The 13,468-nt window shown below is 33.6% G+C and overlaps 1 protein-coding gene across 1 annotated transcript; it reads left to right on the plus strand.

Annotated features, from left to right (window-relative positions):
* The first annotated feature begins 219 nt into the window (after window positions 1–219).
* On the plus strand, window positions 220–13,387 carry LOC134247238 (heat shock protein 75 kDa, mitochondrial-like). Its single transcript, XM_062729600.1, has 17 exons — window positions 220–375; window positions 3,587–3,745; window positions 4,701–4,783; window positions 5,006–5,155; window positions 5,311–5,382; window positions 5,483–5,646; window positions 5,875–5,984; window positions 6,343–6,416; window positions 6,546–6,708; window positions 6,898–7,011; window positions 7,640–7,709; window positions 7,834–7,981; window positions 8,108–8,235; window positions 8,619–8,892; window positions 10,416–10,561; window positions 11,458–11,530; window positions 12,988–13,387. The coding sequence occupies exons 1-17, from the start codon at window positions 261–263 to the stop codon at window positions 13,087–13,089; spliced, it is 2,145 nt and encodes a 714-aa protein (XP_062585584.1). The 5' UTR covers window positions 220–260; the 3' UTR covers window positions 13,090–13,387.
* Window positions 13,388–13,468: the final 81 nt, after the last annotated feature.

A 13,468-nucleotide genomic window follows, 5' to 3' on the forward strand; every position in this document is an offset into this window, starting at 1 on the left:
ACAAGAAAAAGATCTTTGATATGGATATAAATCGATGAAGTGGATGGAACAGTTTCTGGTTCTCTCGCTTCCACAGAAGTATGCCCCCCTCCCCTAAAAAATCTCACAATCTTAGTTTATAAAAATGTACATGTATTTTAGTTTTCTGAGGACCTTGATAAGCTAAATGTTTCAAAAGCTGCGTAACAAATTAAAAAAACAAACCGGAATCCGGTCAGGTGCAGGTTCTAGGGGTTACAATTCCTTCAAGGTTGAGAAAAATGGCTGCGTCCAGTTACACATGTTTGCTCTCCACTCGAAGGTCGTTTTTAGCTTCTCTGAGATCATATTCCAGATACAGTACAGCATTTCAGAAATACAAAATAAAACCACAAGGTTTGCAATTTTTTTTGTTTGGTAATTTATGTTAGTTACTGTATATTGAATTTTAGGAACTGACAGAATTTGCTCGGTTGATGCAATTTCAAAGTGAATTTCAGGGTTGTATCTGAAATTGGGAGAAAGCTTGATAAAGCACATGTGCCTGGGATTTAGTCTGCAATATATTTGTTCATATGTCTCATAATTTACCTATACAGTGGAGTCGCCAATTCCGGGTCGTCTCCTATTCCGGGTCACTCGTGTGTATTTTATGCCATATTGTTAAAATTTAAGCGCAAAAAACTTAATGAATACGCTGGTCATGAAGAACTGGTCTTTCTGTATGCAATTAATTACAAAATTTTGAATATCAACTTTAAGAGAGCATCCGACAATCGAAATTCTGAAAAAGCACTCATTAAAGACTTGGATGTTTCTGCTGCGGTGACGGGCTACTTTCGCTTTTGTTCGCTGTAGAAAGGCTGATATAAAAGTTCTAGATAAATAATAAGAGCTCGAAAGTATTGCAAATGCATTAAGTTTTAACTCAGAAATCAATCATAATGATCGCTTCTCAAATAAAATTATAATGATTATTAAATCAAATAGGAGTAGTTTTTCCATTTGCGGGTCACGCAATCTCGTGGCATGAACACGTCAAAATTCTATGTACAAAACATACATGCCAACTTTCCCGATTTAGGCGGGATCCTCCCGATTTTACCCTTTCATCCCGCTTTCCCAATCGTGAGAGAAAAATTGGCCCAATTTCCCGATTTGAAAAAAAATCACCAAAATTTCCGATTTTAAAAGATTCCCTACAGCTGAATTTTGACAATCGGGATAACAATGTCAGACTTGTTTATTCAATGCACACAGACAAGTTTCATTGTTTATTTAACCAGGTGTCACAGGAAATCACTTCACGCATGAATGCACGCAGTTGTCCAGGTACAAGTAGCTTATAGCTTGGGGCAATTAGGGATTATCTTGTCAGTTTTAAGGGGTATGCAAGGTGAAACACATAGATTAACGTGATAATTGTTAGTTCTTTTATTAAAAACATAAATTAAAGACAATAAAACACTAGTCAAACCATAAAATCGGAATCCAAAGAGATCGTTTTTTTTTTTTTGAAAACGAAAGTAGAAAACTACAAAGCATAGCTGCTGATTTTATCTACCTATAATGAAAAATATTGTTAAGTTTGGCAGTTAAAATATTATGAAAAAATTAAGATGAAACAATCAAGTGTATGTCAATTAGAATTTCTTTTCCCTCCCTTCTCCCAATAGTAATATTGTATGTTAGGTATGTGCATGACTTAAGGAAATACCCACATGGCACCATCAAACCTGACAAATTTCATGACTGTAAAAAAAATAATTCTCTTTTGGATAGGTGGTATAAATTTCTGTAAATTTAGTATCTTATTAGAATTTCTTATTAATTGAAATATAAATAAAAAATCTCAAAAATATTTCCAGAAACAGGACTTTACAGTATCAAAACCTCATATATTTTTTAGCCTCTGAAAAAAAAATGATTTAAAAGTTGTACAATTTTCAATTTTTCACTAAATAAAATTATGTGTCCTGGTAGAAAAATTATGTTGTTTACATATGTAATTAAATACCCCTTCTTTAGTGAGAGAGGCACCTATTTTAGAAAAAATATTTCAATTTTGGAAAGAAATTAAAACATCATTTTTGTGTTAAATTAATCCTTAAGTTGTATTGATAAGTGATATCAATATTATAAATTTAAAAACAAAAATCATTTCATAATCATTTAATTTCACTACAAAATGTCGTGAATTTAAAGCTTTGAAAATTGTCGTCACGCGCTAAATCCCCCATGGGAATTTTCAAAAGTTGGCATGTATGACAAAACCAATCGACAACCATGTATTAACCTTGATTATCAAAAGTATTCTAACTGGAAAATATTTTTTCTTAAAAGTTAAAATCGAGTTAACCCTTCTAATGCACTTTTTAAATAAATAAATTTATAATTGTATTATTTTTAATCCTAATACATTTTTTTAAATTCTGCATACTGCAATTTGTTTTGTTGTAATTGTTTAAAAAAAAATTAAACATATTTCTGTGGTTCTTTTACTTTTTTTCCAAGCTGCATGAATTGTTTTATGTTTCCACGTCATAAAAATTGTGTTCCGAAACATTCCGTGAATATTACACGACCGTGAAGTCACATGACCCGGAAATGGAGAAAATGATTCGTAACTGTGGAAGCTAGGCCTTGCTGAAATACCCCTGTAAATATTGTTCCCTTGTAGCTTCTTTGAAAACAAAAAGGTGTTTGAATGACTCACTATTTGTTCTTTCAATACATATATTGCATAAAATATGAATTGAACAGATTTGCAAAATATCAACCAAACACCCTGACGTGACCCGGAATTGGCGACTTCACTGTAAATGTCTCAATTCGCTTTTATTTGAAACAGTTCCTTGCATGAAATCATGCTGTACCTACCACTGTTCATGAAATAGCCTAATGGGACCATTTTGCTATCAAAGGGGCTGAAGAGAAATATATTTGGGCCATTTTAAAATCTAATATTTGATCATAGTATGATGCTACATAATTAATATGTCACGGACAATTAAATTTAGGAAAAGTTAAAATAATTAAAGGAATCAACAAGTTATATGACATTGAATGATGGAAAGAATTTTTCTGCATGATTCTAAGAAATTCAATCATTCTTCACCTAGATTCTAACCAGTTAGTATGAAAAAAAAAACCCCACATATTACAATCCAGATTTTGAGATCAAGTGAGACTAAGGAACAAGCTAAGATGGTTAGACTTTGTTGATATGGTTTTTCATTGTAAGATATATTTTCCATGTGCATGAATTTTGTAAGCTTTGTTCAATCATAAAAAAAGACTTGACAGCAAACCACATAGAAAGAAAACTTTGTTTCTTTGCCAGTGAATTTCAGTATGCCAAATAAATGAATTCGATTTTTTTTGTATTCTTAATCATAGATTCCATATAACTTCTATGAAGAATACTGAAAGTGCCAACTGCAATTAGCTTAAAAGGAATAAAATATGTGTGCCCGCATTTTGCAGGGTGGTCCACATGGTGCATCACACCAATTATTTAAAAAAGTAATACCTGAAATCCCACATATTGGCCCAGTGTTACTTTTTAAGTGAATTAGTGAAAAAATACACTTTTATCTATTTTTAGGATTTGTTCCTGTTTACCAGGCCCAGAAACTGGTTCCCTGGACTAGATCTTTCAGCACCAGTCCATACTACTTCAGTTCAGACAATGAGCAGACTGTCACTGCTGAGCCAGCAGAGGAGGAGTACCACAGCCTCATAAAGGACACAGAAAGGGCAAAAGGTCAGTTAAAGAGCAAAAGGTCAGTTAAAGGGCAAAAGGTCAGTAAAATGGCATGTTCCAAAAATTAAAGGTCAATAGAAAAGACACAAAGGTCAGGAGAGCAGGCAAAAAGATCTGTACAGGCAAAAAAAAAGTCAATAGAACCGGCAAAGGTCAGTATAATAAGCATATGATCAGTAGAACAGGAAAGACAAAACTCACAAAGGTCACTGAAATATGTTAAAGATAAGATTGATAGGAATAAGTCAGTGGAATAGGCTCAAAAACAGCAGAACAAACAACATGATCTCCTTTAGGTAGGGAGGAGCCAATATGATCACTGTGATCAAAGTATAACTTAATTATCCAAATAATTATATACAAAAAATCTCCCAAATTTTTAATAATATCCTTAAGAACAGCAAAGCCAGAATGGAAGCATGCTCTGACTGTATGATTATAGATTCTTCTCAAATACGGGAAAGCTATAATTGTTGTATTAATTTAGAGCCATTCTCAGGTAGTACATGTATACATCTATACAAGTTTGTTAAAATCCTGTTTCCCAGGGACAGGATGAAAACACAATAGATCAAAAGTATTGGACAAATCTCAAAAAATTGTGATTAGTCATAAGAACATGAAAACATAGTATTTAAAGTGTAGATTCAATTTTGTTCAAAACATACCCCTCCCTATAAACATTTCTATCATTAACTGATCTGTCATACTAGTATCTGTCATATGGTCTTAATCCACTGGGGTGCAGTGGGACCACACTATGTGATCCAAGGTTTACATATGAATATGATTATAGGGAAGAAAATATATTGTTTGTCCAGTTTTGTGCATCAAAATAAGCATTCTGCTTCTGTTCATTTTATAAAAAAAGATGCATAAGACTGTACATCATCATTAACTTATAGTACATTTAACTCAAATTCCTGCCTAATTGACTTTTTGTTTGGTTAACCAGGTCCATTGGATCATCATGAATTTCAAGCAGAGACCAGAAAATTACTGGACATTGTTGCTAGATCACTGTATTCAGAAAAGGAGGTATAGTTTGAAAATGTTGAACCAAAAGATGTAAAATCTCTTCCAATTCATTGTGCAGATATATTTGCTAAAAAGTGAATGAAAGAAAAAAAAGGTTTTCAGCAACATTACCAAAATAATTTTTACACAGTTAATTTTCTAGGGTATCCCAATATTGATAACAAAGCTCATGATGTAGGCATTTATCAGAAGTGTGATTTCTAATCTAATGTTATGATTTAGGTGTTTATAAGAGAGCTGATTTCCAATGCCAGTGATGCCCTGGAAAAGTTACGCTATTTACAAATGACAGAATCTGAGGTTCTAGATTCTGACATACCCACAGAGATTCACATCAGAACAGACGAAAACAAAAAGACATTCACAATTCAGGTATATATTCAAGACTTTGTTACATTCATTGAAGTGGACACTTTCTCTTTGCTAAATTGATTAAAATCAATTTCTTTTTTATGTAAATGAATGTGTAAATATTGTATATTTTTAAAATAAAGGAAAGGAGTTCAAAGATATTGATGTTTTTGTAGGATACTGGCATAGGTATGACCAAGGAAGAAATGATTGAAAACCTTGGAACGATTGCCAAGTCTGGCTCTAAGGTAGGAATATTGTAGATCTTGATTGTCATAAAGACTGCCTGTGTTAAATCTTATTTCTATTTTAGCCTTCAGTGTATGCATGTACACTATTCCTTTATAGGAATTCTTAGAAACGATCGCTAAAAAGCCAGAAGAAGTGAGCAGCAACATCATTGGTCAGTTTGGAGTGGGATTTTATTCCTCGTTCATGGTTGCAGAGAAAGTAGAAGTATTCTCACAGTCTAACAAACCGGGAAGTCAGGCTTTCTCCTGGATATCAGATGGGTTAGCATCTCAGTCTCTATGCTTCGTGTGATCCTGGATTTAACATTAAGTTTTATCATGTCATTATCATCGCATCAAAACAGTTTATTTGTTTAAAGGTTGTATACTTATTATTGGCAAATGCATCACTTGTACTAAGTTAAACATACCTGTATAAACTATTTATTGTTTAGTATTCTCCCATTTAAATTTAAAAAAAATCAATGCATATTATACATTTATTTAAAGCACTGGGAGTTATGACATCGCAGAAGCTGAGGGGGTACAAAGAGGGACAAAAATTGTTCTTCATTTAAAGGGAGACAGTTACGATTTCGCCAAGGAAGAACGGATCAAAGGTCGGTATCAAAGTCAACCAAACAGTTCAGACAAATGATACTTCACTTAAAATTGTTACAAAGTTCAGACCAGACTTACTGGCCAAAGTATTTGACAGTTTGGCCCAAATGTGGAGATTAGCTTTTATTATCTAATGACAGCTTGATAGAAATACTGAATGTGAAGTAAATAAAAATAGGCAAATTGAAGTATATGTAGCTCACCTGAACCAAAAATTTGAAGTGAGCTTTTTCCATAAAAAAGTATCAGTGATCTAAAATGTTAAAAGCTTGCCCTGGTCAGTTGTATGCACATTAAAAAAAATGATGATTTTTAATGTTAGTTATGTTTTTTGATAATTGTCTGCATTCACTTCAGAGGTTATTAAGAAATACAGCAATTTTGTTGGTGTTCCTATTTACCTGAACGGAAAGCGAGCAAATATCATACAGGTGTGTAACATGCTATTCTGTACAAGTTGAAGAAAATCCAGAGCTTTAAGTCCATGCCAAAAGAAGAGCATTTCAGAACAAATTTGAAGAAAAAACTTAAAACAAACTTTTAAAAATAATCCATTTCAGCCACTGTGGATGATGGATCCCAAGGACATTACAGATGACATGCATGAGGAATTTTATCGCTTCATCGGAAATGTGTACGACAAACCACGCTACACAATTCAGTACAAAATTGACGCTCCCCTAAACATCCGAGCTCTGTTTTATGTACCAGAGTATAAACCCAGTAAGTGTTGTGGTTTTGTGTTGCTAAATGTTGTTTAGCCTTTACAACATTTCATCATTTCAAAGCATCTGCATACATTAGCAGTGTTCCATTTATCAAACAATATTTATGATGATACACAGTAAAAAAGAAGAAAAAAACAAAACAAAACATGTAAATTTTTTTTTATTAAGTCCGATCTTTTTTCAGCCATGTTTGACATGAGTAGAGAAACCGATGTGAGTGTTAACCTGTACAGTAGGAAAGTGATGATCATGCCGCGGGCCAGTCACATCCTTCCCAGGTGGTTAAGGTTCATGAAAGGTCAGTCATCTTATCTCATTCTTTGAGCATATATTAATACTAATTCTACTATAATAAACTCCAATAATCTGCTATTTTTAACTCATGTACTTGGACAACTTTAACCAAGTGGGACAGAAGCATCCTTTAGTAAATAGGATACAAGATTATTCAAATGAATGATTATTCCTTTTCAATAGGAGATAATACACATTACAAAGAATTCTTCTTTTCAAGAACCACTGGAAAATAAGAGTTTCCCTTTGAAAAAGATTAAGTTTTTTCAGCTCATAAGAGAGAAAGGGGCGGCTAGAATGTAGCCATAAAAGGGGGTTAAATTATTCATTTAAAATCATCTTCTAAGGAACAGCACTTTTATGTGCATAAATAGGCAATTATCTCTATGTAGTATACTTTAACTTTTCTTCGATGCATAGTCTTAGGGGGTGGAGAGTGGATAGGGAAAGGGGGATGGTTGAAACTATGATAGGGAATCAAAGTTTCACTTAGGAATAGAAAAGTTTTGTAAAAGAAATCTTTTATATAATTTTCTCAAAAGCAGGACATGACCACAGACGGCCCTGTTATTTGCTCATTGACCACTTGTGCTTTTTCCTAATTATTCTGTGACGGTATTTTTGTTGTACAGGAGTTGTGGACAGTGAGGATATCCCTCTGAACCTGAGTAGAGAACTCCTACAGGACAGTGCTCTTATCAGGTAACATGTAATGACATCCAATGCAAAAAAAATAAGTACTCATTAAACTTTCGTCTGTCTTATTTTTCTCGATGTTAAGACTGGGATATACATGTTTTGAGGCATTAGTTCATTTTCTTGACAGAAAATTAAATGATGTTTTGACAACGAGGATAATTAAATTTTTCTTGGACCAAAGTAAGAAAGATCCACAGACGTACATGAAGTTTTACGAGGATTATGGCCTCTTCTTCAGAGAAGGCATAGTGACGACACATGAACAGGACCAAAGGGTGAGATTTGTGTTCAAGCTCAACTGAGCCTTTTGCTCAAGTGAGCTTTTCAATAAATATATAAATATGAATGTGCTGAGAGGTTTTTTCTGTACTGACTACTGACTACAATGGTTTTGTTTGAAGGAGAGAATAGCTAAGCTTCTGAGGTTTGAGTCATCTAAGACAGCCCCAGGAGAAGTGATTGGTCTGGACGAGTATTCTGAGAGGATGAAGGCAGGAGCTCGAGACATCTTCTACCTGTCTGCTCCAAAGTAAGTACTAACTAGAAATAAAACACTACAAGATACGAACTACATGTACCTTTCTGCAGTCAGTGCAAGACAGTTACCACTGTACCTGTCTTTGCAAAGTACAGACATAGAATGAAAGATGTAGCAAATGTATAATAATTCAATTATAACATATTTTGTAACAGAACTGGGTACTAATAAACCTTTGTGAACAAGAATTCAGAAATCAATTTTTATATATTAATGAATATTGAAAAAAAAAACTGCTTAAAGCAGTTATTAACCTTCTCTTGAATTTTAAAAAAAATTAAGTATCTCATTGACCACCAACCTAATTCTATAATCTTATAAAACTTGGAACCATTTGAGTTGGTTGATTCTTACCTAAGTCTGAATTTTTGCAGTCGTCAGTTGGCGGAGAGTTCCCCATACCTGGAGGCTTTACAGAAGGAAGACAAAGAAGTGTTGTTCCTGTATGAGCCGTACGATGAGCTCGTTCTCATGAACCTGGGACAGTTTTACAAGAAGAATCTCAAATCCATTGAGAACGAGATAACCAGTGTAGATAAAGACGAGGAGATCAGCGAGTCGGACTCGGGCAGTCTGTCTCGGTCGGAGGCTGGTGATCTAATGGACTGGATATCCAACACACTCATGAACAAAGTCAGTAAGGTCAAGGTAAGATGGTCAGAAAGAAAAACTCTCAGTAAGACTGTATTCTCTGTGGAAGCTGTCAAGTGTACTGTTATACTGTTATAAGTTTTATGAATAGAGAGGTTTAGTTACAAGTGACGTAACAACGTGTACGCGTAACATTGACGTACACGTTCTATTTGACGTCAACGTCAATAACATGTTTTAGTTATACGCACACGTGTACGTATGCAAATTTCGTGATTGAACAGTAAATTTATTGAACGGCATTGTATTTATTATTTTTAATTTAGACAAATCATTATGGTGAAATGGAATTTATACTTACTCTAGTCATAGATATCATAAACTATGAACAATTAATATATGTATTGTCATCTCAAGGCAGTGAATCGCTCTAAATATTTTGTCACCTCGTATCTCTACAGGACAATTAAGCTTTTAATTCTGCATCACTTTAAAAATGGAAGCAATCATAAAAATTATTTATTTGACGATAAAAAACGACCACATTTTGCACTTTGTGAAGGATGAAGGGTGGGGGGTCCAAAAGAAAACCTTTTTAAAACGATAAATTGTGAAGGCTCAATCATATAACGTCTAGAAAGGAGGCAAGAAATAAAATTTAATACATCAAAACATTGTTAAAACCAAAATCAGACACCGCCCCCCCTTTTTTTTTAAATACTCGTAGAGACCTGCTCTGGATCTTTACAAGTGAAAGTACAAAAGAAAAAAAATAGTTAATGAAATTATTATACAATTTCAACAAGCACTTGATGTTACACATAGGCCTACTACCTATAACTTATTAGGCGAGGGGTTGTATTTTTTGTTATGTCACTAGTGCCTGTGGATGTTATATAATAGTTCTAAAATATTTTATTATAAAAAAAATAAAGAATATAGAGGTGTTAAAATAGGTTTTAATAAAAATAACAGAAAATAACAGAAATTGAAAAATCACCAAGAAACCATGATTTTTTATTTGGTGTATTGGAGGGTAGGGTCCTCTACAAATGAATCCTGCGTACAAAATAAACATGCTGTTTGGTACCATTTTGAGTTTAACTTTTCATTGATAAAAATACTAATACTTTGATGGAATCATCGAATCATCATTCATTAATTTTTTTAGATAGACTTGTGTTCTTGTTTAATTGCATAAAAATCAATCATCTGCATAAAAAAATAAAGAATTTAATCTATAAGTTTACCCGTTTACGTCGTACGTGTAGACAGTGTATTACACGTTCTAAACTTGTAGCTACACGTCGGATTCGACGTCATGATGTCGAAGAACACAACAATTGATGACGTCACCCATACAAGTTCGTCACAAAACGTGTAACTAAACCTCTCTATTCTCTCTCTACATTGTACTTGTGAACAAATATTTGATATTTACTTTTGTCAGTTATTTTTTGAGTGATCAAAGTTACTGGTATGTTAACTTTTGTCTGTCTTCATGTTTGAATTTCACCCTGGAATAAAGATGAAAAGCATAACAGTCCCTATTTTGAATATTACTGCAATATATGATTTAGGTGACAAAGAGACTATCATCCCATCCCTGTGTGATAACTGTGGCAGAGATGGCTTCAGCCAGACACTTTCTTAGGACCACACTGGCAGGCAAAAGTCAGGAGGAGAGATACAGACTGCTTCAACCCACACTGGAAATCAACCCCAGGTAAGGAGTAAGGGAAGAATGAGCTATACTGGAAATCAATCCCAAGTAAGGGATTAACATTCTTCACTGGAAATCAATCCTTGATTAGGGAAGCAAATCAATCACAGGTAAAGGGAGATCACTCTATAGGAGAAATCAATCCCATGTAAAGGGAGATTCACTGGAAATCAATCCAAGGTAAGGGAGATCATTCTGCACTGGAAATCAATCCCGTGTATTGGGAGATCACTCTATACTTGAAATCAATTCCAGGTAAAGGGAGATCACTCTATACTGGAAATCAATTCCAGGTAAGGGAAAATGGAAATCAATCCCGTGTATAGGGAGATCACTCTATCCCATTTAAAGGGAGATCACTCTGTATCAGAAATCAATCCCAGGTAAGGGAAGATTACTCTGATATCATATTGAAATCAATCCCAGGTAAAGGGAGATCACTCTATACTGGAAATGAATTCCAGGAAATATAGGTGTCACAACACTTTTAATCAACCGAAAGTAAGCAAGGGAAACTCTGTTTAAAATTGCTATGCAATTCATGCTGGAAATCTTTTCCGTCTAAGGGTGCTTAATTCCAAGTTGGATAAGGAAGTTAATCCAAATATTGTGGTCACACAATACACTGTGGAAATTTTATTCAGATATGAGGAAAAATATCCAGGCAATTTCATGTTCCTAATAATCCACATTTGAAATTTAACCACCCCCTCCCAATAATGTGGAATTTCAGCCACCTCTTAAACATGCTGTCAATAACTACAGTTAGAGAAGCTTATTCCATCTTTAAAATCCAAAGAAGTCTTCCATAGTAAAAATAATGCTTATTGTGTGCCTGTTGATAAATATTTTGAAATTAGTCAAGGCTCAAGCACTGTTTTAATGTATTATTTTTTCAGTCATCCACTGATCAAGAAACTTTACTCCTTACAACAAAATAACCCAGAGCTTGGAAGACTGGTGGTAGAACAGGTTTGTAGAGAGCTTTTTTTTGTTTCCTGAAAAATGTTTTCAGTGTTACCTTTCTGGGAAAAAAAATTATTGGTTTATACTATAATTGTAAAGGATCTATGGATGTCACTTACATGTCTGTACTTTTTGTATATGTCTATTCAGTTCAGTAATAAAAAAAATCAAGGGTATGACTGTACATTTATACATGTAATGATTGTACTCTATAGAGGGTATAGTTTTGGCTTTATTATGCCCTGAAAATTTCATGTTTACAGAAAGTTTTAAAATTTGCATAAATATGAGTTGAATATGTGTAAGAGATAAATCAGGAGGGTAGTTCTGGAAATACAATTTTTCTCTTGTTTTCGTTTTTTTATACATATTAAGGGGTTATTTTCCTAATAAGAAAAAGTGTACAGACTTTCAAGACTTAAATTTTCAGATATGTTGTGTAAAACTTTTTGAATAATCACATATACTGTAGATTCCTTATTTTTCCTTTTGGACTATGGGATCTGGCCTTATAAAATGATTCCCCAGGTCAGCTTTGACAGTCATTTTGTGAGAGCAGTGTTCACAGCCCTCTAATTTAATTTTCATTTTTAGGTGTGGATTATTTACATTGTCATGCTACATGTATCTACATGTCCTACAATTTAAGGAATTCCATTTGAAAATCTACATAACATGCCTTTTTTCCCGATGTAAAAAAAAAACAAAACAGCAGAAGATATGCAAAACCTGGCAGGGGGAAAACTTTGATAGCTTCATAAAAATCTGTACACCAGTGTGGAAGTTATGGGCCCTAAAATGTTAAATTTTCTGAGTTTCATGGTCTTTGATCAGGCTTAGGGAAGGACCGAGGTTATTTGTTGAAATTTTATTTGCTCTAAAAATGTACCTTGTGTCTCAGTTTAAAGATGGACTAGCAAATATTATGCATATATTGTGAAACTGGAAAAATAATTCCTCTTCCAAAATTTGTATTATTAGTCAAAAGATACTGTCTTGGAGATCATGGCCTTTATTGAAAGATAACTAAAATACGGATTCCAAAAAAAAAAAAAAGAAAAATCAATATTTTTATATATTATCTAATTATATAGGTGATACCTAGTTGGATCTTGGTGTGCCATTGTTTGTAGGTACCCAGATATTTCATGATCGTTATCAGTTTATGTCAACACATTCTCCCCGTTATCCTAATTCGGGTCATCTCAAAGGGAAAAAACACGCTACTCATAAGTAGAGGACAAAAGGACACCAGAGATATACACTTGAACATGAATTTAAGGTGTATGAATTAATATAAATAAAACACTGGAAATATTTTATCTGATCTATTTTTAGATATTGGTGTTTGGTTATCCTTTCTTTTCTTATCAAGCCATTATCTGTACATTCTTCAACCAATTTCATTACCAAAAAAAAATTTTTTAAAAAATCATTAATTCGTTTTCTTGAATATTTTTCAGTTATATGATAATGCTATGATACATGCTGGTTTGGTGGATGACCCTCGCACCATGGTGGACCGACTAAACGAACTTCTGGTGAAAGCTCTCGACAAACACTGACGAGGGCGTCTATACACGGGACCGTCAGCATTTAGCGATGTTGCAATGTACACGTACATTAATATATATATCTGTTGAAGGCAGTTTTAATCTATTTTACCTGCTTTATGGTAAAAATTCCACTGTTTGTAGAACAACTTTTATATGTAACATTCATGTTATATAACATTTACATTGTGAATGACGCGTGAATTGTTATATCACGGAGCGACAGTTGGTGACATTTTATAGAACTTTAGTGTCTGAAGAGTGCAAAAAAAAGACTTGTCTGTGATTCAATAAAAGTACAATATATTTATTGGTTTATTTCTTAATGTAGAGTACTGGTTCACTTAAATTGTTTTGTTGCTACACACAGTATAAATTGACCCATCCTAGA

This window comes from Saccostrea cucullata, unplaced genomic scaffold (genome assembly GCF_032062105.1).
Source record: "Saccostrea cucullata isolate Sc308-1 unplaced genomic scaffold, CSIRO_AGI_Scuc_v1 ctg38, whole genome shotgun sequence".
Lineage (NCBI taxonomy): Eukaryota > Metazoa > Mollusca > Bivalvia > Ostreida > Ostreidae > Saccostrea > Saccostrea cuccullata.